The sequence below is a fragment of the Lonchura striata genome, chromosome 3 (genome assembly GCF_050655825.1).
Source record: "Lonchura striata isolate lonStrDom1 chromosome 3, ASM5065582v1, whole genome shotgun sequence".
Taxonomy (NCBI): Eukaryota; Metazoa; Chordata; class Aves; order Passeriformes; family Estrildidae; genus Lonchura; species Lonchura striata.
In genome coordinates this window covers 38107274-38133695 of record NC_140705.1, presented here as the reverse complement: position 1 = coordinate 38133695, position 26422 = coordinate 38107274, and the positions used below count along the sequence as shown (strand labels likewise).

General features: G+C 39.5%; 1 protein-coding gene across 10 annotated transcripts in view; it reads left to right on the top strand.

Annotated features, from left to right (window-relative positions):
- The first annotated feature begins 4216 nt into the window (after positions 1–4216).
- Positions 4217–26422, top strand: part of EPHA7 (EPH receptor A7) — a 216891-nt gene continuing 194685 nt past the window's right edge. For 8 of the 10 annotated variants that reach the window (XM_085574848.1, XM_085574843.1, XM_021545324.3 and 5 more), the window contains exons 1-3: positions 4217–4541; positions 8487–8551; positions 12815–13484. In XM_085574848.1, coding sequence (XP_085430974.1) covers positions 4445–4541; positions 8487–8551; positions 12815–13484 — 832 coding nt within the window. In that variant the 5' untranslated portion in view covers positions 4217–4444. Of the gene's footprint in view, positions 4542–6834; positions 6980–7006; positions 7358–8486; positions 8552–12814; positions 13485–26422 lie in introns of those variants that run through there. The other 2 variants (XM_085574846.1, XM_085574844.1) reach the window with 2 other exon arrangements.

The following is a 26422-nucleotide window of genomic DNA, read 5'->3' as shown; positions in this document are numbered from 1 at the left end:
TGCATTTCATTTCCATTAAATGGCAAGATGACACACCATCCTATCTCTATTTCTGTAGTATCTCTCAAAGTGTATTGAAAATGTATAGATTTGGAAAACATGAGCTATGTATCTATTTAGCACAGTATACAGTATCTTTAAATCTCCCAAGAGAAAATTTGACAGTGAATTTTTATTACCATTCTGATATAAATAAAGACTTTAAAGTGTGAAGTTTTGCGGCACTATTTTTGATTAGTGTTAACTAAAATAATTTTTTAAAACCCAAAACCAAACTGGCATTTTAACTAGAAAAAGAACTTTTTATATGAGTATGCTTTTCAAACAAGCCATTTCTGATTCTCTACAATTTCTCTATGAACCAATAATATTTATTTAATACATTGCCTTCTTTACTATAATAGAGCTATTCTGATTTATAAATCTACCAGATTATCTGAAATTGACAGTGTATGGAAAATCCATCTCTGGTCCAGATTTAGAATGTAAGTGCCATTAGGTCTGTAAAACTAAATGCAAAGTCTGATACAATGATTTATTATACATACATGACTTACAAGTGAAGTGTCACAAAGACACTGAATTTTATATTAAAAAGTATACAAAAAATTGACAAAAGTTGCACAAAAATGTGTACTGTGTATTTAATAGAAATACTTGTGCATGGATAAAAACATTTCAGGGATTGCTTAGATTAAGACCAAACATTCAGTTTAGAAGACCTTCTTTTATTACTTAAAAGTAATTTCTTCTTTTGCTACTGTAAAACAGAGACTCGGCATGATTTACAGAAATGGTGTCTGAGGCTAACCTTCAACAGCTTTCTGAAAGTATTGAAATTTCACTTCAGCCCTGCACAAAGTCGGAAGGAAAGAATGAATACTGCAAGAAGAAAATTGGTGAAAGCAGACCTTTGTAACAACTTTCAAATTATGCTCATTTCCTTACATATGCTTGTGTAGCCCTAGAATTCATCCTATATTTCTTGTGCCACAATTTCAGATCGCATTTTGGTGAAGAAAGTCAACTTTAAGGAGGAGGAAATTATTTAAGTATTTTTCCAAAGTCTGGTTAGAGCTTTGCAATTCAGCATAGAGAAGCTCAGCTGGCATAAAGTTAGTAGCAGCATAGGTAAGCTTGGTAATGTAAAGAAAATAATTTTAACTACAAGTAAAAATAAAAGACAGAATCTGGCCTACAGGAAAAAAAATACAGAACAGAATAAAGAGATGACATTGTTCTTTTCCCATTAACCATTTCTTTTGGTGGTACCTGAATAGTAACACACTGAACGAAATACCCAATTCCTTTTTTCCCCACTATTTTTCTTCTTTCTTCTCTCAGAGGTTTTGTTACCAAATCTAAGGATTGTACTCCATTTAGCGTGAATATTTTTGTTTAGTTGTATTATATCTCTTTTCTGTTTTTCTTTGCAGAAGATCTAACACAGCTGGACAAAATGCAATAAAGGATGTGTATCCTACAGAATAAAATGAAGTATTAGAAAACACTACAAATAAACAGAGAAAATTGAATAATCAAATTCATTAAAAAAGATTTCAAATTCTCCATCAATTTCATGAAGATTTAGTGTGAGAGAACCACAAAAAAGCACCCCCAACAGTAATAGACAGTCTCGATGTATATCGAATGTTTTGGTGTAACAGTGAATACAACCATGAATGTTCTAACAAATCAGTACATATACTATGTCATATTTATCTTCATTTACAACTATCAGGAAGATAGGACATTTAAAATGAGTTGATCAAGAAGAAGAATATACACTTCTTTTAAAATCTTTTATTTAATTTCACTCTACATTTCACTCATGTACACACACATCCTTTGTGTGGTTAATATATTTACATAATTGAGAATCCTTGTATATGTGTATGATCTGACACATATATCATACACATACAATATTAGATTGTATAATATAGTACAGAATAATCTGTATAAATGCAGGTGATTTTAAAAATAAGTGTCTGGCCTAATACTATATGCAGGACAGGAACACACCTTATTAACATTTAAGCCTTTCTCCAGTAAATATTTCCATTTAGCAAGTTTCTACATTTTTATAAACACAGTCATTCAAAACCTCAATGCAATTTTTTTAGTACATTCTTTGGGGTAAAAATTGTCTTCTTGGCTTAGTGACATAATAAATGCTAGCACTTCATGCTAGTAAACTGTGGAGGACTAACTAGGTTGAAGACTTCCTACATCTTTGTTAATCACTGTTACAATATATGCAACAGGAAAACTAACTTCACCTGTGAAAATTTGCCAAGAAGTCACAAAATCCCTGCGTGTATTTAAAACAGCCTTTTAAAAAGAAGATAAGCCTACTCACTGTTTTGCACAGCTCCCCTTTCTAAGTACACATGCATGAGGATGGGTATGACAGACGGCAGAGGATGAGAAAACCAAGAGTCTGCACTATGCCTACACTTATCATGGTATCATGGTATCAACAGAGCATTCTGAATGAAAGATAAAAACTGTCATAGTCTAAGCCATATCAATTATTCAGCAAGTGAAAGAAATACAGTGCATTTTGGAGCATCTCTCTACACCCTTCTTGGAAGTCACAAGGAGCCCACAGGGAAAGTGCTCAAAGGCTGGAGTATGGTGGCTGTTTATCCGTCAATGCTGAGGATTACAATAATGTTATTATTAGTTGTAGTAATTCTAATTTTGTCTTATCTACCTAAAGGTTACACAAACAAACCTCCTCCCAGTTTAAATTCCCATTTATGGCATAACATTTTCTATATCAGGATCCGCATCTGTGCAAGGCGTTTCAGATTCTCGCACAATCTTGCCACTGAATTGCAATTACACCTCTCGCTCTTCGCTGCCTTTGCTTGCTTCCGAAAGACGATAGTCACTTATTCTGTTTACATCGCAGTATCTATCCTTCGAAAGGACACGACAACGCACTTTTAGCCGAGCAGTACAAAACCCGGTCCATGCCGCTCGGCATCGGCCCCGGGAAGGTTGAGCGGGACAGAGGTGGAGGAGGCAGGGGCCGAGCAGGGGCACGGAGCGGGGACCGCAGCCGGGGCCGCCGCCTCTGGCCGCGGGGGCTGCGCGGCCCCGGCCCCGGCGCGGCCCGGGAGAGGAGCGCTCGCACCGAGCCACCGTGCCCGCGCACCACGCTCCGCTCATTCGGGGAGCGGTAAGTTTGTGTGTCCTTCCTGCAGCTGTTTCACTCCGAAAGAGCGAGGGGTGGTTTTGGAGAAAGGAAAGCGGAGAGGTGGGGGCGTGATGGATCCCCGGCAAAAGCCTTCCCGGTCCGCAGGATGAGCGCTGGCAAGAGAGATCTGGCAAGTTCCTCTCTCCCTCGGGTTTCACTTTTTTTCCCTCCCCCTCCTATTTAAATTGTCTCATTGTTAGAGGATTACACGCGCTTCAGGTTACACCCGGAGAGGGCAGGGGGGAAGCAGCCGCTCCTTCCCCTCCCCACATAATACCTATATTGCCATTAACCTGCTCTTCATATTTGGGGCAAACCAGAAACGCGGGGCGGAAAACACGAAAGCAACAGAGGGAAGGAATCCCAAGTGATGTCAGCCCCGAGGAACTTGGCTGTTGTGGCAGGGCTCTCTCGGGGAACCATCCCGCAGCTTCTGCCGAAGTTTCCCTTTCGGTAGCATCGACTCAGGTGCGCGCTCAGCCCGGCCACGGGCAGGCACCGCGCGGGGGCAGCTCGGGGACCCGCCGGCGGCTGCTCGGCTTCGGGCAGAGGCCGGACCCTGGCCGGGACCCCTCTCTCTCAGTACCCCGGTGACTGCGACACGAGGAGACCACAGGGAACCCTGGGGGAGGGAGGCACGGACGTCCCGTCGCTCGCAGGACGATCCAGACAGCCGCCTCCAGGCGTGCGGGACGGCGCCGGGAGCCGCCCGGGCTGGGCGCCCCGTGCGCGGCTCAGCCGCTCCGTCCCGGCGCTGCGCCCCGCGCGCAGCCCGCAGCTCCCGGCACCGACAGACACCCGACACCGCCGCGCGCTCATTGGCCAGCGCCGCCGGCCCCGCCCCCCTGGCCGCGGCGACTCAGGGGGCGGCTCGGCCCGCCGGCCGCCGATAGCTGCTGTTGATTGGTCAGGAGGCGCTGTCAGTCACGTTGAGGGACGGGCCGCTCCACCGCCGAGGCCCCGCCCCCTTGCCCTCATTGATATTATCGGCGCGCGGCGCGGGCGGCCGGGCTGCAGTCGGGGCTGGCGGGCGGCCGGCCCGGTGCGGGAGCCGGGCAGCGGCGCGGAGGCGGAGGCGAAGGAGGCGAAAGAGAAAGGCAGCCTGGAGGGAGGGAGCGCCGAGCCACAGACTAGCACAGCAAATTCTCCACCGTCCTCTAGCACCCACCAAGCGGCGGCAGTGGCAGTGTCTAGGAATAGAGAGCTAGAAATATAAAATCACCCCGCTCCTGCACCATGGCTTTCCAAAGTAGGCTCCCTTCTTGGATTATTTTGTGCTCCGTCTGGCTGTTCCGCTTTGCACACACGGGGGAGGCACAGGCTGCAAAAGAAGGTAAGGTGATGCGGAAAACAAAGTTTGAGCTTATTTATTGCTTTTGCCCACGAAGTCTGTTTGCTGGTTTAGTAGGGGACCTTCCTGCCCCTGCCAGCTGCTTATCAGCCCCCCTCTCAGGAAAAAAAAAAAAAAAAACAATTGAAAAGACTTTTTAGTTGAGATGGGAGGGAGGAAAAAGCAGGGCATTCACTGTGTGTATGTATGAGGGACCGGGACAACTGCCTTTGCTCCCAGGAATGAGATTTGTGAGGCATTCGCACGTGATGAGGAGGAATGGGGCTGGGAGAGCCCCCGGCCCGGGTATCCGTGCCGGGGAGCGTCGCTCTCCCGTGCCAGCCCTGATCCTCCCGAGGAGGTGCAGGGAGGGCGGGTTACCTCGCTGCTCTCTGGGCAGGGGCTGAGGGCCGAGTTTGAGGGCTCGGGACGCTTGGTGGGAGGCAAGGCAGAGCGCTAGGCTGGGGCTGCGGGGCGCTCCCCGCCGCTCCCCAGCGGGGGCCTGCAGCGCTCCGGCCCAGCGGGGCTGGCACAGACCGCGGGAAGGAGCATCGGGATGCAGTTTTGCACGTCCCAGCCGTGCAGGCTGGACATGTATTTAGAGGATACATACGGCCCGGCGTCGTGTGCCTGTAATGTGTGTGCTGTCCCCTGGTATCGCTGGGGAGAGGTTTAGGGGTTTTACACCATCTGCGTAGCACAGCGGAGCTTCCCCGTTCTCATCAGTCCAATACTGGTGTCTGTGTAAGGCGCACCCCGCACATTTGTTTCCCCCGCGCACGGAGATAAATCAGGCAGTTTTGTATCAGAGACTGATGGAGGTGTTTAAAATCAATTCACAAAGCCCATCTGGGAACCTCTTTTTTCACGCTGAGAAAATCCGAAACGATTTAAAGGAGTGCCCTGTTTGGGCTTGACAGCCGAAGGCGAAGGTCCATCTCCATTTTCGAAGGGGGGGGGGGGGGGACGAAGACACACACGACATGACATGGGAAGGGGGAGGCAGGGCATTTTCGGTGCCTCTGCATATGTATGCGTTTGGGGTTCCCCCTCTCTTCAGATGGATGCGTCATTATTTTTCATCAAACCTCTGGCATGCAATAAAATATCATTTGGAGCTTTAAAAAATGCCTCAATTAAAATGTACTCTGCCCTTAAAAGACGAAATCGATGGCGAGATTAGAGAGGGGAAGAAGAAGGAGCTTTTCCGCAGCAGCATTTCGAAAGTTTATTTGGAGGGGCTGTAAAGCACAGGAACCCTCCCGCGAGGAGCACTAACCCGTAGCCGTGGGGTGGGGAGAGGAGAAGGGCCGGGGAGGGTGCGGACTGCCTGCCCCGCTCTGTCCTACGGATTGCTCCGTGATCGGAGCTACGCCAATGCTTCCCAGTGGTAGCCTATCCCGATTTTTTCTGTGTTATACGTGGGTGGTTATACATGCATCTATACCTATGAGTGTGCGTGTATAATGTCTGTATATTTGGGGGAAATCACCTAGCCAAAGGAGGGTCAGGAGGGGGCGAGCGGCAGACAGGGATTGATAGCGGCTACCTGCTGCAAGCGCAGAAAACTCTGGCGGAAGAAAGAGCGAGTTAAAAAAAAAAAGAAAAACACCAACAAAAAAGTAACTTTACAGCTTCACCGCCGGCCCCGCCGAAGGGCCGGTGGCGGCAGCAGCCCCGCGTGGTTTCCTACCCCTCCCCGCTGGGTACGGAAAAGGGATGGGAGGGGTAAAAGGCTGAAAAGTTTTCCGAGTTTTTCTTTCCGTAGCTCAGTAGAAGCCGCAGTGAGATGCTGGAGGGGAACGAGGCAGGGTCTCTCTCTCTCTAAGCCAGAAAAAGACCGCGTAACCTGCGTAGCCAGCGGCCAGCACCCTCGGGTTCAGCGCAGACACGAGGAGCGGACCATCCTTCTCTCCGTGGCTGCGAGAGCTCGGGGCTCCGTTCTGGGGCCGCTGTCCCGGGCGCTTCCTCCCGACGCCGCGGCTGTCGGGGGTGTGGCGGGAGCGGCCGCGGGACCGGCGCTCCGCCGCAGCTCGGCCGCCAAGCCCCGCTTTTCGGCGCGGGGGCGCGTCCGCCTGCGCGCAGCTCCGCGCAGTGCCCGGAGCGCGACCGCGGCTCCCCGCGGAGGCGAGGGGCCGCTGCTCGCCGCCTGCGCGGAGCGCCGCGGAGCCCATTCCCCGCGGCCGCGCCCCCGCGCTTCGCCCGCCGCCTCTCCGCCTCCTTTGGCGCTCCGCCGCTCCCCCGCGGAGGGGTCGCGCTGGATCCCCGGTGCGCTCCCGGCGCGGGAGGCTGCGGACCCCCTGCGGCTGCCGGCGGGGGCGCGGGGCGCGGCGCCGTTCCCCCGCAACACTTCCCCGCGTTGCTGAACGAGCCGTGACAGCCACGGGTCTCCCCCCGCGGGGAGCAGGGCAGCAGCCGCTGGCTTGGAAAGCTCTTCCCCGGTAACTTTGGATGCCAGAAGGAACGCCACGATTTCTTTGAAAGGGTTGTTTGCAGGTTTCTGTGTTGGGTTTTCTTTTTTTGTTTGTTTGTTTCTTTGTGGGTTTTCTTTTTGTTTGTTTTGTTTTCTTGTTATCTTTATTCTTCTCTGATGTGCTTACCCGTTGCTACGTGATGGAGAATTACTGCCAAATAAAAAGCATAATGAATTGCAGCTGTAGTGTGCTGGTGCTGAAACGGTTAAATTTTTGGTGGTACCTTTTTTTCCAGGACCATTATAAATGTTCTTGTTTAACAAGCCGCCGCATACACCACCTGCTTTTCTATAGAAAGTGTTACAAAGTAAAGCCCCTTGAATCCAGCCTTAATGACATAAGCAGGTAATCTTTCTAGAGGGAGACTATCAAACTTCCTTAATGAGTAGTTCCACTTCATTACTGAAATACAGGCCTGGAAGCTACCGTTTTGTGTTCAGCTAACATTCCATGTATTACTGTATAATTTTTTAAGCATCTTTTTAGTAATTCACTGAAATTTTGTGTTAAATTTTCCTCGGAGAAAGGGCCAAAGCTAGAATTAAAACTGTTTTGTTAGAACTGACAGAAGTTTCTTCAAGTTACAGCCTTAAGTCCCATTTAAATGTCTTAGACAGTACAGAAATTCTGTGTATAAAGTTATAAATAGCTTTATAGCTAAACATATGTGTAATAGGTTCAAATTATGAATGCTACTAAAGAGTTGGTTTATTAGGCTGTGATTAACCACTTTTGCAGGCAGTGTTACATTTAGCTGAAAATAATTGTGGTGCTGCTAGAACTGATGTCTTTCTGTATATAAATGTCACCACGATGTGAAGATTTTAGGAAGCTGTTACCATAAAGTGAATTAGTCTGATTTTGTGCATACAAGGTGTGAGGTAATTGCAGAGTCTTTTTTTTTTTCTGTATTCCTGGTTGTCATTTATTTGCAGAATTATTGCTTTATCACCAAAGGGAAGTATTTTTCACTTTGACACTCAAAAATTCATTGCTTTTTCAATGCGACTCTCAGCGAGGTATAGACCAGTCTTGTATAAATCAGTTTGGAAACGTGTTGAAATATCTGTGTGCTTTAAGCTGATTGTAATGACCAGCATATGGAAAATGTCCTTATGAAAAAGGAGAGGGAGGGAGCATGCATCTTAATGACTGATTAATAGCACTTCAGAGAGCTAAAAACCACTCACTTTGTTTTAAGCAATGAAATTGTAAAGATTTATGTATTTACGCTAATGTATAAGCAGATATGTATATCTGCTTATAGGTGAATAGTACATAATTATTTGTCTGTTTACAAATAAATGGCTAGTTGTGATTGCAGATAATTTTTTTAATAATATGAAGAAGACATGTTAATCTGTACAAAAATTATATTAATTCTATCACTTTTTAAAATTCATATTTTGTTCCTTAGTTTTAAATCCCCCTTTGTTATTTTTAACAAGCTGTGGAATTTCTTTTTTTTTTTTAGTAATACTGCTGGACTCTAAAGCACAACAGACAGAGTTGGAATGGATTTCCTCTCCTCCCAATGGGGTAAGTACTGCAGGCAAAACTTAAGTTCCTGAAGATGAGTAGTTAGTTTATCAAAGCAGTTGAAAGACCTGCTTTAAGCTAGTTCACCCTCATATTTCTCTCAGTAATCATACCAAGTGTTTATGGCTTCTTCATTTTTAGAATGAAACCTTATATTACAGTGTACAAATGTACAAGCCAATTAAAAGCAAGTGGCTCTTAGGAAACTTTTGTTACTTTTATGTTTTGTAATGTATTTCTTTGTGCTATACAAAGGATTACACTGTATATTTATAACACAGTATTTTAAATCCCTTTTTTTTTTCTTCCTTTAGAAACAACAGATCTGCTTCTGTGTGGAGACTTTCTAAAAATATGTTTTTCATTTTCTGTAGAATGGGTGATCATAAATTTGTTTACAATGTTTTCTTTGTAATTGAATAGCACAGATTGAAGTGCTCTAAAATAAAAACATTTATATTGCAGATGTGTTTGAAATGACATTCCAAACTTGAAACATCCCCAAGCCTTGAGGAACTTGATATCTGGAACTAGGCACGAATTATGTGGTTAAGGCCACCTCCAGCTTGCATACAAATTAATCTCTTGGCATTCTATGAAATGTACCATTGTAAATTACATCATTATTAAAATGAGATGTTTAGAAACATCAGTGTTATTGTCTTATTATATATGTAAAGTTGGGAAATGCTGTTTTCAGTCTGAATTAAAAGTGCTATAAAACCTCTTCTTCCTCAAGCCTTGAGGAAGAACATTTTCAGAGAAATATAATGGATATATTGTCCTATTTTAACTCAGTCCTACATGAACTTAGTCTGACAAATCATAAATTACATGGACAGTTCTTGCTCATGGAAACAGTCTTGCTGAATCTATTGTGACCCCTTGCATGAACTTTGCAAGAACTTGGGGGGATCAGTCCCTTAATCTTCAGTTCATTAAGAAATCTGGAGCCAGAAGAGTGTGAAGTGTGAGTAGGGATATAAAAGTGTAACAAATCCTTTAAGTAAGAAGAATGAAAATGTGCAAGTGTCTTTCTTTAAAAGCAAGATTGTAGTATCAATACAAGCATAAACTGGAAACTAAATCTAAGGACTGCAGAGGGAATGTAATGCGGGCTCAATGTGTATGATGGCCAATAACCTCAGCATTAGTGTTTTGTGCTGATGGAAGCCTTTACCAGAGGTGTTTGAAAGATTAGTTTGGTGGCATTTATATTAAGCTAACCTGTAGATAATGAAAGATATGTCAACACATGTTGCACATCAGCATACTGAAAGATGAAAGTAGAGTCCAATTGAATAAATAGTGAAAAGCGAGTTTCAGAGGTAGAAGTGAATTTCAATCATAAATTAAAAGTGAATCAAAACTAATGGCTAGATTTGTATGTGTGAAAGTGTTCAGAAAAAGTTGTCTGTAAATTAACATAGAAGTACCATTTTAATAATGTAATTTTGAAAAGAAATGTTTTTCTAATTTTAATTACAGAATTATTTACTATGCAATAAAGACTTCATGGGAATGAACACAAAATTTTGAGAGAAACTACTGCATCATCACAGTAGAGACTATATCAGTTAGACACTCATTAAATGCCTCATTCAACTGCAAATGCTACATTTAATGTGGTTAAGATAACGAAGAAGTTAAAATACCACAAAGTAAAACCAATAGAACAAGGCATATTCAAACAGATTTGCATGTATAGCACCATGTTTTGCAGTAGGACAAAGAAAAGTGGAGTTTTCTTTCTGTGAAATGGTTCACTATAAGAAAACCTCAATCAATGGTAACCTCAGCTGCCATAGGTGGAAACATCTTGAAGTACTGATATATTTTTTTTTCCTTGCAGACACTCTAATTACATAATTGTATCATCAACCACATTTCCGTAATTTTTGGCTTTGTCAAAATACGGAAAAATAGCTCCCCTGCTTAATGCTAGGGATGACAAAAAGGAGTGCTTTTTGTGTGAATTTAGTTTTCCTGTATTATTTTCCTTGACTGTAACATAAGAATTTCTTTGATGCTAGCTAGTTTCATGTAGTGGGATTTTGACTCTGAGAAATCTCATTTGTGTTGTATTATGAAGAGTAAGCTGATTTTGTAAAATGTATTTTGTTTTGTTGCTTGTTTTTGTTCGTTTCAGTTTGTTTGTTTTTTTTGAGGAGGAATGGTGATTTGTTTTGATGGAGCAATCCACATCAAAACTCAAGAAGACTGATTCTGTTGTGTGGTGCAGGAGAGTTACTTTCATGTCAAAGATGGAATGCATTGTCTTACTAAATATCTTCTTTCAGAATCTTGTTTGGTGTCTTAAGAGAAGAATGCTTACACAAGATAAAATATAAAACAAAACCAAAAAAAACCCAAACCCAAACCATCTCAAAGGAATGCCAAAGGACATAGCATTACCTGGCAAAATTTTATGCTTTATGCCTTTTTTGTCATTTTGATGGGATTTTTTTTTTTTTTTTTAATTGGGGAGAAGTTTTTTATTATCATGCTATAGCCAAAACCCTCTCAGTCAAGGGCCACTTTTTTCTTTTTCTTGTTTTTTCTAGTTCTTGTAGAGGTGAAAAAAATATTACTCATTTGACTCTAATAAATCTGTTATGAAGATAGACATTCTTTTGTTCAGAGGTTAATACTGTTCCATATGCAATCACTTCAGTTAACTCCATGAGCATTTAATAATCTATTTCAATCATTTAATACCATCTGCATATAATATATAATACTGTATATATCTCATCTATATTAACTGTAGGTCCTTGAAATGCACTTTGATATTTACAACTTCTGTGCATTTCGGCATCTGCAGCTGTGATATATTTTGTGGTGATAACTTCCAGCATCAATTCAGCCACATCTGTTTTTTCCTGAAACAGACAACAACATTAAAATGGTCTCATTTGCTGTCAAATAGGCTTGCAGAGTAGTGTACACTGTGTGACTCCTGATCTGGGAAACCAGTGCCTTCCATGCTTGGTTGCCAGCATGAGGAATGTCAGTGGATGCTCCATCCTGTAGAGGTGCCGACTATACGAGTCCTACAAAGCACTTAAGCATGTGCTTACCATTAAGCTCATAAGTACAGTCACTGATCTTAAGCATGAGCTTAAGTGCATTATTGACACAGGGCCAGAGGGCTGAGTGCCATCCAGAGAAGTCATGGTTGCCTGTATCCTGGGGTGACGATAGTTCAACCCCCTCCTCTAATTTACTACAGCTGCACTTTCTTCAGGCACTGAAATGTTACAAGAAATTTGAAAAAAGGTGAGATACAAGGATTGTTTTAGTTACACCTGGGCAGATCTGGCAGGTTTGCCATTGCTGGAGGTGCAAATTCCCACGCTACCAAAGGCTGTTAAAGACTCCGGGATTGTTAAAGGCTTACCAGCTCATTACACAGTTGGTAACCTAAAGAGAGAGAATCAACAAACTCGGGCTTTGAACCAGAGAGCTTTCAGTCATATGGGTTGTTTTTAATTCTGTATGTACTCTCGTGGTTCATTTGAATTTCCAGCTAAATGAAGTTTGCCCCTTCTAATATGGGTGCAGCCACTGGACAAAAGGAGAGGTGGGGAGAAACTGCTACTTACCCTTTCAGTTTGTAAATGAAACAGAGGGTAGACAAAAAAGAAAGGGAGACAACTAAAATGTTTTCTTGCTTTCAGATTTTTAATTCTGTCAGTTTTCTCTTGCCCTCTCTCTATGCCATTTCGATCACATAGGGGTGGGAATCATCTCAAGAGTTTCAGGACCTGATCCCATGCTTTCTATACAACTGCAAGTTTCATTGGAAGTTTTACATGCAAAAGTTTTATGTACTTTAATGCTAAGCAATTTGAGTTTCTAAGACTTCAATGACCTTAGGTTTCTTTGGAAGAGAAGCTGCCTCCCTCCTTTTGGTCTTTGCTCACTCAAAACCATTGTGACATTAAAGAAATGTGTGTGAGTTTAGGGTGAAATCAGAACCTGGTATGCTAAACATCCTTTTCTGAGGCTGCCCCTTTGCAACTGTGCCCATGATATGACAATGATTTTTAGAAGTTGTATGTGGGAAAGACATGAAGGGAGAGAGAGAACCTGCTCCTGCATTGATATATACTTTCTTCTTTTAGATGCTTAACAGTATTTTTAACAACTTACTGTTAAAAAGAAGGGAAATGTGAGTTGTGTGAAGTTTTTTTAAGAACTCAGTAGTTACATCTGGTGACATACTTCTTGTTTATTACTAACTGTTTGTTATCATTTTAGTGGGAAGAAATTAGTGGACTGGATGAAAACTACACTCCTATACGAACATACCAGGTATGCCAGGTGATGGAATCAAACCAAAACAACTGGCTTCGGACTAACTGGATTGCAAAAAGCAATGCACAAAGGATTTTTGTAGAACTGAAATTCACTCTGAGGGATTGTAACAGTCTTCCTGGAGTTCTGGGGACTTGTAAAGAAACCTTTAACTTGTATTATTATGAAACAGACTACGACACTGGCAGGAATATCCGAGAAAACCAATATGTAAAAATAGACACTATTGCAGCAGATGAAAGCTTTACCCAGGGTGATCTTGGGGAGAGAAAAATGAAACTTAACACAGAGGTGAGAGAAATTGGACCTTTGTCCAAAAAAGGATTCTATCTTGCGTTTCAGGACGTAGGGGCCTGCATTGCTTTGGTCTCTGTCAAAGTCTACTACAAGAAGTGCTGGTCCATCATTGAGAACTTAGCTATTTTTCCTGACACAGTGACTGGCTCAGAGTTTTCCTCTTTAGTTGAAGTGCGAGGAACTTGTGTCAGCAGTGCGGAGGAGGAGGCGGAGAACTCGCCGAAGATGCACTGTAGCGCGGAGGGAGAATGGTTAGTGCCTATTGGAAAATGTATCTGCAAAGCAGGATACCAGCAGAAAGGAGACACGTGCGAACGTAAGTAAACTGTACTTACTGTAAATTGTAGGTCATGTTCTACTAGATTTTTGGTTTTTTTTTTTTTAAGAGAAATGCATCATCAGTCTGCTTTTAAAGTTTTCAGATCCTCAGTCTGTAGTTCACACTGAATCTGAAGTTCATATTGGTTAATCTAAATCAGTCTGTCTGTCTGATTATGAAAATCAGTGGTTGCTCAATGCTGTCTTGAATTTAAAGAAAAGGTTGAAGTCGTAAGTATAAAGATGGGTTCAGGACTAAAATTATAGACTGTTTCTTGCATCTTTTGGTAAGGCTGAGTAAGTCATACCTATCACAGAACATTGTAGCAATAATGTCAGGTATGAGTAGGTAAACAGTTTGTTCTTTCACATGATCTCTGACATAATTATAAGAAAGCTAAAATGGATGTAGTAAACAGAATGGGTGTGGTTAGTAATGGGGAAAATACACACAAAATCAAACCGAACTAGAGATTTGTAACAAGTGTAAAACCTCAAAATGTAAGACAAGTATTTCAGAGTATCAAATTTTCAGAATAAATATAATGTCCTTTCTATAATTTTTTTTTTTTGCACAAACCTAACTCTAAACTTTTGGCTTGCAATTGAATCATTGTGATTATTTTAAAATACTAGAAGATCAGAGGCTACTGAGTTGCACTTCCTGATTCAAGACTAATTCAGTTAACCATGTTCTTAGAATTATACTTACCCTAAGCATTGCTGTCACTGGGACTACAGGCATAAGACATTTCTGCTTAGCATGAGAAAGAATATTTTATTGTCTTTGCTTCCAGTAAGAACAAGAGAATCTGCAGTTTGTTTGGAGACAGGTATTTTAATGTATACTTAATACAAGGTCTATCATTTTTTATCACAAGATAACATAAGAAGTTCTATATCACCATATGTTTATTGTGATGTAGGCAGACATTTGTTGATGAGAAATATTGTAAGTGGAAAAGTGGAAAAACCCCCACAAATCTATGAAGAGGAGAAATGTACATAATCTCAAAAACAAAGCTGGTAGCACTCATTGAGTCTGAGGTGCCTTAGTCTGATGAGGACTTCAAAAACTGTAGAGGATTTGTGATGTCCTAAAAAAAGTAAACGAGTCTCTTTAATAATAGCTTTCCACATGAAAAAACACAGTTCTGCTTTTGACGAGTTTCTATAAGGAAATTCAGTAGAAGGTGAAGTGAGTGGAGTTGATCTCAGGGCTTTGTAACTCCACACAAATCTTTCATTGTTCTGTTGGGAAGGGATGAAGTCTTAAACACTGCAGAGGGTGATCTCATTAGGAGTAATTGTAATGTGAAAAACTTCCCCGGCAAAACTGTTCAGTAGACTGTATTAGAGGTCTGTTAAAAATATTAAGTGCTATGTCCCATAGAAGTCTGTGTTGAGGTTTTAGAATTTTTTTCTGAGTGACTAATTTTTTTCCCTTTTTTAGTTAATTTGTTCTTGATTACAGACCTAGTTATCGTTAATGTAATTAATATACTAATTGTATTTGACTTTCAGTAAGGGAGAGAAAATATCAAGAAAACCCCAAGTGTATGTTAGGAAGGGGGTGTAGGACATAGCCTGAGTGAGCATAGCAGGGATGGATAGGGAAGAAATTGATGTTTGGTGACTGGAATTCAAGTAACCTGTTTATTGAACAGGCTTCTTAATTTCTAACTGTGCTGATGTTGACAAAAGAATTAAATGATAACTTGTACTTGAGCCTGGTGGCGTGCTCATTTGCAAGAACATTTCCCATTTTTGGCTTGCTTCCAAAGCAATCACTGGGAGAACACGCTACTCTGGAAGCCGTCCAGAGGATCATTTATGGTATTTTTCCTCTTTTCTTTCAGTGATCCTGTTAAGAGTTTCAAAACAAACTCTGGCCCCATATTGAGGCAAGCTAATGTGTTTGAGAGGGAAAAGGTGGTGGGCAGGCACTCATCGAGTGCGCGCTGAGTCGGCAGCTCCAAGTCAGAACGATCTGGGTGACTGTGGCACACGCTTGTAATTGCTATCTGTGTGTCCTGTCTGGGCTTGAGGATGTTATTAAGTATGATCAACTATGTAGTTGACCGATAATGCAGCTGGCACACTGATACTGCGTCTGTTTTTTGTGACAGATATTGAGAGAAACTTATCTGTACATTGACACTAATGCAACTGGCTATCTGTTACTGTCAAGCTGTGTAACAGATCAAGTGGAACCAAGTTGCTATGTACATCCTTAACCCAGAGCTTTTGTAGCCCTGTCTGAGGGCTCACTTCTGCAAATACTTTGTACCTGGCATGCTGTGTGAGTTCTTTGGGACTACTCAGGGCAGAAAGTATTGTGCTCTGTCAGGATGGGCAGACATCTGTGATTCTTCTCTCACACTTGCTAAAGCTCTGCTGAATTAACTTAACACAATAGGATTGTCTTTTAAAGATACAGAATAATACCTTCTCTGGCTGTGTTGCAGTAAAGGTAGGAGTAGATGACCACATTGTAGTTCCAAATATCTCTTCAGCCTGTAACTCAGCAGGGATTTTCATTTGTGTTATGCTGGCTTGATTGTCTGTCTGTGATAGAATTATGTATTCCTTTTGCATACAGCCTTTTTGCATACAGCTCCTCTCCTGTTTGTGAAATTTATTGAGTTCAGATACTAAAACAATTGAATTTTGATTTATACACAGCTCTGCACTGGGTGCATTTCTTTCTTTGTTGTTGTTGTTGTTGTGTTGTTTTTTTTTTTTGTTTTGTTTTGTTTTTTTTAAATGAATGTAAGTAACTTGTAGTGCTGAGAAGGATAAGGAAGAAAACAATCCTGACTGGTGAAACACATAACCTGGAAAATCAGGTTCCCTGTCTTCCCTCTTCATTGCTTGCTCTTTCAAACTGAGTTCATATTTTTTTTCCTTTTGGATGTACACCAATTACTTCTCACTATTCGAGTGCCAAACAATCCTTGCAACCTCAGTGGTCTAAAACATACATAAGAGAGCCAAATTTCAGAGAGATCACAAATGCAATTTAAAGCAAAATCTTAAAGCTGTGTGAAACAGAAGGAAACTAAGTGAGCCTCTGAACTTTCAGCTGCAGACTGTTTTGCTTATGTGCAAGGAGACTCTTTCCTCAGTGTTCATCTTAGATCTGCTGGTGTGTAGCACTAGGTTTCGGTGTGGAAATTGCACATTTTAAAGGATTATCTTGAAGGGTACTTCGCAGCAGTACCAGAAAGGTACTTAGACATATTCAGTTCTTTTGGCACGATGTGTTGCATCTGTTATGGGAAAAAACCCCATCCAACCAAACAAAAAACCCTCATACAACCAACAAAAAAAGCCCCAGCCACAAAGCCCAATGGACTTCTCGGTAACTGTAGTGGACTCCCAATGGGTCTAACTTGGACTTTTCTCACAGTGGAGTTCATTTGATATGTTATGCATGTAAAAGGAATACTCTGTGATCAGTGATTGATATTTGAAGGTGAAAATAATTCTACGAGAGCTTCTACTATAATGTATTTTCCATCTGTTTCATGTTAGTTGGGGGTGGAGAGGGAGAGAATGAAATTTATTCAATCAGAGCAGTAGAGTGATATTTCAGAAAGTATGAAGCTTCTCTTAATACTACTGAACTGAGGAATTACATAGATCTCTGGGCAACAAGTCCAAAAAATCCAGTTGCTAGGGGAAGCCAAATGGTTGCATTTTACTGTTAAACATATTATAATACTGTATGCATTAACAGTTGTTTTATTGGCCTCCAAATGAGGAAGGGATGATACCTATTTGCACATTTTGTCTTGGTGTGGTAAAAAGGGAGCTACAGGCTTTTCTTTACAGACTCTCTCAAGTGCTATACACTGTGCCAAAGAGCGAGCTACATCTGTTCCTTCTCTTTTTTCTTCTTGGGACAAATGCTTTTTCTCTTCACTTTGTGACTCTGATAACAAAGTCAGAAACTGAATTTGCCTTACGTGCAGCGTATTTGTAGTAAAGTATGTATGGTTGTGGTTTTTTTGTTTGGTTGTCTACTTTTTCTTTCTTGTGTGTTTTGTTTTTTAATGTTACTCCATTTAGGAGCTGATGCACCACACGTTTATTAATAGAGGGCAATGAATTAAGATGGAAATGGGAATAAGTTGTAATTAAAACAAATATTACTATGCTTCCCAAAAGCCCAAATTGCTTGTGCTTTGGGTGTAGAGTTCAGCTCAGGGAGTGTGTCACAGAAAATGTGGATGACCTGCAACTTAAATAACTTATGCGGACATTCCTGCATTTTTAACTTGAAATTTTTTTGCTTTGTGGAGATGGGGAAAATGGTAGAAAACTTTTCAATGGCATTTATATCATCAAGACTTTAAATGTTTCCTCTTTTGAAGAAGAGTTACCTTTCTTCCGTTTGCTTCCAAAATTACTCTAGGGAAGAGAATGTAATTAGTTTCAGCTAATTGAACCTGAGCAGAGAATGAGGGTATATCTCTGTGTCACTGAGTCTTGTCATTTTCTCAGAAGCCCATAAAAGTTCAACAGCAGAGCATCTATCTCTTTCTCTTTTTATTCCCTAACATATTAAATAACTTTTCTGTTCCTTTTTAAAGAAAGGCCAGTGGGATCTGATATCAGGAATCACATACAGCTGAATATGAACTATTTGATTAAAATAAAAAGAAAAAGTTTAAAAGGTAGGTATAAATAAACTAGATACTTTAAAGTGAAAGTAAGATCTTCTAGCTAGATGGTCAAGAATTACTGAAGGTGTTTCTAGCATGAAATAAAGAGTTTTAATTTCTACTTCAAGTCCCCTTTTGAATTTGTAGAAAGTTGAATATTTTGACTATCATTCACCCTGTAGTCTCCTGAATTCCCTTCCTATCAGGGAGGTGTGGCATAAAGATATATTTTCTTGGTATATCTTCCATTCAAAACAGTCTAATGTTCATAAAGAGAACAATTTTTACAAATTTGTCTAAGTAATTTGAATTTCTCTGACCTACTTTGTTCATGTTCTTCAGCTTCCTGGATGTGAAAGCACAGGGAATAGAAAGGGAAAAGAAAGGGAAAAGAACTATGTCCACTGTTAAATATGACCTCTTTGAAAGTGTTTTCCAAGTGAAGTAACACAAAATGCTTGGTATCACTGGTCAGGGATAGCCATTCCCTGAAACAAACTGATGCCTTCGTGGTTCATAAAATCTGTTTCAGGTCTCTTCCGTGTTGTTTTTTTGGCCTGAAGATACAATTGATTTTTTGTAGTGCTGATTTGCCTGAAGTATCTGAATGAATTTGGTAAGTCTGACTATAGGTTGTCATAGTTTTGGTGATACAGCATCCTCTCCCAAATGTGGCATGAAGAGATGAGAGAAGTAAAATGATGGGAAGTCAAAGTGATAAGTAATGAAGGCAGTCAAAACCATCTCGTTTTCATTGATAATGCCATCAGAGTGGTCCCTAAAATAAATCAACTGCAGGACTCTGACAGATTTAGTTCTCAATAAACTAGTAGTTTTGCTCCAGAAGAGCTGAAAGAGGTGAAATTGCACATGCAAATGGGCAATCAGGAGCCCAGATCCTAGAAGTGGGGTTGTTGGATAATGTAGTCGAATGTAGAGCTCTTTCCCTCTCCAGCCTCTTGTCCTCTGCCCTCCGGCCTGCCCATTGCTTCTGCTGTCTCCAGGAATTAGTTTTAGTTTTGCATTTTACTTGAGGTTTGATGAATATGAATTTCTTCAACTAAATTTCCTGCATTGTTGTTGTTTGGATGGTTTTTTTGTCAGATCTGCTGCTGTGCACAGATTTTGAAATGAAAACAAAACCAGCAATGAAATCTAAGAGAATTTATTAATATCTCCTTTAGTTACAGGGAGAGCACTAAAACTGTCTGTTTTACTGGTCTGGGATGCCACTATACTGAATTAGCTATGGTTGCTCAACAGCTGGGCCATTAACTCCTTAGCCATAAAGTGTATCTTCTGTTTGCTCTAAATGAAGCTTTACTTGGTATTTAGGAATGGAATCTCATCCTGACAAGTCTGTTGCCCAAAACCATACATTTTGCTCCTGAAACAAACGTTTCTGCCCAGAAATCTTTTGTGAATGGTGCAATAAGCATCTAATGACTTTGCTATAATTTTCTAAGTTTGCTATGTTTCTAAGTATAAACAAAATTTCCTACATGAAAAAGAATCTGCTTAATTAGAAATTCTGAGAGGATTTTTTGGTTTGTTTATTTTGGTGTGGTTTTTCTTTTGTTTTTTTTTTTTTGTCCAGGTTTTCTGTAAACCTCTCAGAATTAGGCTACTAAGAATAAATCTAAGTATTCTTTCTTTTCTGAGTGAAAAAGGGAGAAGTCACATAAAATCCTCATTAGGAGTATCATAAGCGTACATGCATTCTGTTTAAGAAAAAGTGAAACAAAACCCATCTAGAAAACAAGGTTTTAGGAAATGAAAAAAGAGAGACAGTAGGCTACAGAGAAACTGAAAGTAGGGATCAATTAGTGGAAGAACTGGTGAAGAACATGTTCATAACTATTTACCTAATCTACTTCATCTGTATCTGTAAAACATCTACTATTTCTATGCTGAAATGCTGTTGAAAGTTTTTCAAGAAAGCTGCAGTTCAAAGTATAAATTTTTCTCTGAAAATAAGGAAATTTAAGTAAAGGGCTGAGTTTGAGGTTTTTATTTAAGAAGTGAGACAACCATATGGTGTCATCTATGTTTGGTACTGAAGCTGAAAAAAAAGTGGAAATTATGTGGGCTAAACATTTGGTTAACTAGATTAGATTTTGAATTTTGATGCATCCCAAACTTCCTCTGTTTTTGTGAAGATATTGCTCCTCTGCAACAACTCGTGTATATTAAGTAGTATTAGATCCTTAAGAATATCTTTCTGTTTTCACTGGGGAAATGATGGAGACAATTTTAGTGCAGGTTCTCAGTTAATACGCTTATTATGACTTGAACTATGGACTAAAAGTTAATTCTTGCTCCTTGACTTCTCAGCTGATTTGCCCTATAACTGTGCGAGCTCTGTCTGCAATGCTAATTTAGTTATTAGAAACGGTAAATCGTACACATTTTATTGTGGATTGACGCTTTTTAGATTGAAAATCAATAAAACACGTTCAAATTAATATCTGCAAAGTCAAAATGGATCTTTTGAAGTTTTTTAATAAGCTGTATAAGTTATATACATTTAATTTTTTTTTTTTTTGTCTCTGCTAGAGGTACTGTAACTATTACTTTTTTATAAAAAACTTAAGGCTGGAACCAAATTGGGAGTAATACAGTTTATAAGAGTTTCCTTCAAAGAATTAGAAAAGTATATTCAGGGAGCTTATTAAAAGCCAAGCACTTGAGAGGAAAAATATGTAGGTAATTTCTACTGTAATCCTTCACAGTATTGTGGCATCAGAGAACCAAAAAAAAGGGCAGGCTGACTATTTAAGTCAGCATTACCCTTTAATTTCATAAAAAGAAGCCCTTCTTTACAGAATGGTGTTTCTAATTTCTTCTATAACATAGCATTATTGTGAAAATAGCAGAAGTAGCAAATGCATTTAAGACAATTTTATGAACACACTTCTTATTCAGAGAAGCTTTTATCCTTGTGCACTTCCTAATCTTTGTGCTGCTGCTGTCTGTCACAGTGAGTTCTCTTGTCCCTAATATTAATGAAAAATATATTCTGCATGTGAAAGTGAATAGTAACCAGTTAATAGTTCACAGCAGAAGCTGTGGTAATCTTGTGTTTCATTTCTTGCTTTCAGACACATCAGCAATGTGTGCCTTGTGGCTCTGGTGAAAGTATTTTTGTATATTTTTCTATTTATGACTGTTTCTGACTTCACAGTCCCCCTAATAAACACAACACACCAACAAAAATGAGAGTGTCGGTTGAGTATTTAACACTTTTTCCTTCTATTTTTCTTCATTAAGAAAAGATTTTCCATTTAGGAAAAAATATCTCTTTGAATGTATATGCTCTTTGGAAAATTTTGCTTAATATCAAGCTAATTTATAAGTCTAATTCAGAGTAGCAAATGCAACCAAGTATAAAACTTGCATGCAATAAGAATTGGGCTCAAATACTGTATTTCTTGAGTTTAGATCCTGTCAGGGCATGTATCTGTACATTTTTATTTAGCTGGGTGGCCCTGCTGCTTGTCTTAAGGAGGATAAAGTTGCTCAGATCTCAAACAGGGTTTTTTACCCAGGGTAATTTGATATTTTAGCCTCTTAATTTTTATGATTTGGATTAGTTACATGTGTCTCTTGGCAAGACATGGCTCTCCTGCAATAATAGTACCAAGCATTTTTCCAGTAAAAGTCTTAATTAACTCCAATTGTTAATACCATCTTATATCTGTGCATACCTCAAATGTGTGCGACTGACGGGTAAAAAAAAAGGAAGTACATGATTGAGAAACACAATTACTCTTAATATTTTGTAATGTATTTAGTATACATAAATGCAAAAGTTATTTCTTGTAATTGAAAAATACACTAAGGCTTTAGAGAGGCTGGAGTAAGTCTACAGCAGGCTGGCTGCTGATTTTTTTTTTTAACAAAAAAATTCTGATACTATGTATTACCATAAGTAAACATGCTGAGAAACTGTAAAAATGAGATTTCTACTTTTCACTAAACAAGTTATAAATGTTTTAAGGAAGTAATGCCTAATGCAGGAAATTATCTGTAGAATTGCAGGCTGAGGCACCATCCCCAGAACTTAATGGAAAGAATCCTATTAACTTAATGAGAATAACATCATGTGTTGATGTTTTCCTACTGAGGAAAGTGCTAAAGTTTTAGGTAAGTGTAAGCATATACTTAAACCTGAGACTCCTAGGTTGATGAAACATATTTAAATGCATGCTTTATTAGAATTTTAAGAATTGCAATATTGTGCTGCTGTAAATGTGCACAGAGAAGTGAATATAAACAGTGCCCTAAAATTCCCCTGTGGTACATCTCCCATTGGTGAGATGTATAATCTCTAGTATAATTATGGCTATAACTTGTTACTATTCTTTCCTTGCATGTAGTGAGTATGATATACCATGGTTGTAGATGACTGGTGTTCGTTTTGCAGTGGATGGAACATAGAGGATTAAACTTTTGTTGGGGGGTGGTCAAGTAGTTTTTGGTGGTCTTCTGGCAGGTTACAAATGTGGTGGCCTTATGTAGCCATATGCATGTGACCTGTTGTACATTCCCTTTCTTTGTCTTACTGCATGTGTCCTCATAATGTCACTAAAGTGCAAGTGTCCCCTGAGAGTTGCTAGAGCTAATTTTTCTCAAATGACCATGTATATGCTTTATTTCTAGTCTTATAACATAGTGTATGTGTGCATATTTTCCTATGGAAGTCTAAACCCATATGTAGGAGAGGGCAGAACATCCTTCATCCACTTCTGATGGACCATAAAAATAAAATTCAGGACTTGTATGGATCTTATATTAATGGCCTAATCCACTTGACCTGAAAAATTAAAATTGCATGGGGCCTCCGACCCTCCAAATCCTGCAGTTTCTCAGTTTATGGGCTAATGTTAATTTGTGAGTAGTAAACATAGTATTTTTTTAACTTCCTGAGTGTACCAGCTTTTTTTTTACACTAAGCTATTTAAATTACTATGTGGTTAGATTTTGAGAAAAAATGATACCTTTAATGGAAGTGTGTGTGGTGCCTATTTGAATCAATCAATTTGTGTCCTAAAAGTTTGGCAGTTTGGGTGCCAAACAGCTAATCTCTAATAATAATGCTATTCAAAAATTCTACTAATTACATGTTCAAAGATTTTTCTGTGGGACACGGTCTGAGTGGGCAACATGCGGCTGTGACAACTGGCCATATTTACATGATCTCACACAACTCATGTTATCCAGGCTTAGGTAAATTATTTTTATTGCTGAGGAGAATTTGAGCTTGGATCTCTTGCTTCAAACAGGGCATGTCTCTTAACCGACATGCAGTCACTGTTAGAAGGCTTTATTAGCTACTGCTGAAACTTGTTCTTCTCATAGTGTAGCAGGTAGAACTGTTCATACAGAGTGACAGATTCCAATGCCTTAGTTTATGAGTTTTCTTTTTCATATATTTATTTAAGTGAATATATATAATATATAAAACACACTGACATGCATATAAAATATAAACTATTTAATGTTTACTATTTGTGCACTAGTGATTCCAAATATTGACATAATTTTGTTTTGACTAATTATTTGCATTGTGTATATACGTATTTATTAGGTGAATGGTAGAACTGGAGAAAAAGTTATACTGATTTTTTTTTTTGCTTATAAGAGTGATGTGTTTGTATGTCAAAGCAAATGGAGATGTATTGATCTTTTCCCATGTTTCTGCTGGACTGTATAGGGTTTTTTTAAGTCTTAAAATATCAAGTAAAAAAATGTAGCTAGGAAAAAAAAGATCGTATGGAACAGATTTTTTATTTTAAGATGATATTTGTTATTTTGTTTTTAATTGCTACATAGGGATAGTTTTGGAATGTGAATGGAATACTTTCAAAGAGAGGGTATTCTTCCTTGATTTTATTGTCTTGGATCAGGCCCATGATACAGCCTCTTAGCTGAAATCAAGCAGTGAATCTTGGATATTTGATTTCTCAAGTTTCAAAATGTCAACATATTTTTTCTTGATTAATTTATTTGCACAGTAAAGAAATTAAATAACTTTCCATTATTTTTTTTTTGTTCAATTTATTGGAAAGGTTTGTTCTATATCAGTAGCTCTTCAGGAAAAAATAGCATTCATTATATTATTTACTGAGTATATTATAATTGTGACATTGTTCTGTGCTGATTATGCAAGAATACATTTGTCTGTTATACAGAAAAATGGACATTTTTCAAAGTGTGGTAAGTTTTATTGGCACTAACTAGAAAAAAAGAGTAGTGATAAAGTCCTTCCAAATGATAACTAAAGGAAATGGATATTGTTTTAACTGTTAGCAAACCCCAAAGCTCTACATTGTCACCTAATTATCTCACCTAGGACATCTCAGCCAGATTTCATCTGCAGTCTGATGCTGGGAAGTGTGAAAGTATCACGTACTTAAAATCATAAGAAGGTTTAAAAATCATATCCCCTTATGCAGATGGAATAGAATTTTCAGTCTGTGGTCTCTGTCTCTTCTCTTTAGTTGTATATCACTTAATTTTCTGATTAAAAGGCATAATTTTTTGTCTTTATGATGCATATGCTTGTCTGTCTGCTTTTGTTTGTCAGTTAAAATAAGTCCCTACTTGTCCTATTATTGAAAAATGTCTTGTCAGTGGAATTGCTAGTGAATAATACTGGTAAACAAGGGAGAGAAATGGCATATTTTTTTAAAACAGTTTTTCTTTTCCCTGGGCAAATGCGACATAGGAGGAGACAATGACATACTTACTTTTGATCTTTTATCTTAAAGATTTTCTGTCATATTTAGAGCTACAGTCATTGTATTGTGTATTATTGTTGTAAAAAATCATGTATCCAAGAAGAAAAGATTCAAAATTCCATGACAAGTAGAGATGAATGGCTTTTAGAAAATAACGCACAGGCTGATAGCACAAATGATGTGCAGTATCTGAGTAAGGGATTTTATTTCCCTCCTTAATGCAAGGACTAAATGAAAATGCAATACCTGTTCTCACAAAACAAACCCCACTTTTATAATTCTGCCATTTAAAGACATTTTGTGTGTTTAAGGAGTGACAAGGGTATTCATTATTAATTAACATTCAGGAGATAACTGACTGTCAGTTGCCAGTCAGTCAGAGTGGAGCTTGGAAGAATGTTGACATTGATTGATGGACATTATTCTGAGACTGTGCGCAAACAACCTGCTCAGGTCATCTGAATGCATAGAAACATTACAGATCAGCTCCCCATACACAAAAAGCTTGGGCTGTCCTTTCCGACAGGAGGATAGCCTTCCAGGTATCCTAGACTCACTTGATTTTTAAGTTAAGCCTTCACTTTCCTGCACTGTGGTCACCAGTTAAAAAAACTTGAGTTTTGTGTGGTATATATGGATAAAAAATGTCACTGTTCTGTTTCTAGGTGTTTGTGATTGTGAGGTGCTTAAGTTTTCAGCTTCAAGCAATAATTTTTATGTTGCTTTTTGGAGTGCTATATGTACTTACCTAATGGATATGTACTAATGAATTTTTTTCTATGGGCAGAAGAACATCCCCAACCCCTAATTTATATTGCTTTGAAATGATGGAAGTGGTCTTTCAATCTTGCCATCTCTATGGTCTCTTCAGAAGTGAGTTTTAAATATCTGCAGTGATACCAGTTGCATGCATCTTCTGGAATCAATAATCTATTTAGATTTGGTGAAATGGAGACACCCTTATGGCACACTCACGCCTCCTTTTACAGGAGGGTATAAGCAAGCTCTTTGTGTGTCACATGCCAATCCCATGTATCCTAAGCTGAGTAACCCATGCTCTGTGGAAAGAGTGTCTGAACTCCTCCTGCTTCTTGTGGTGGGCGCCTGCTCGTACAACAGTGGTAGTACTTAGCTAAAGAAACAGAGAATGGTAAATTATGGGCTGTAGAAACTTTCAGGGAGGTGACACTTTCCTATGTAAGTGAACAGCCTGGTCATCAACATATGAAAAACACCTGCTTCACAGATACTTATTTCTTATCATTTTTCTCAATCTTAATTTTTTAGATATGCTTCCAAATATATAATGGTTAGATTTATTAACTAATACAGAGGGCTGTTCATTAAAGTGGTTGAAAAGGAGAGCATATGAATGGAGCCCTTTTCCTGTGATTATTCATTGGGGCAAAACTCCTGTGCCCCATGTGTTACATGACTCTGTAGGTTAAAAATTGGATCTGTCGTGTCTTCTTTAAAATCCCCATAACTTTTAGATTTGGGAGACATTGCAGTTCCACCCACTC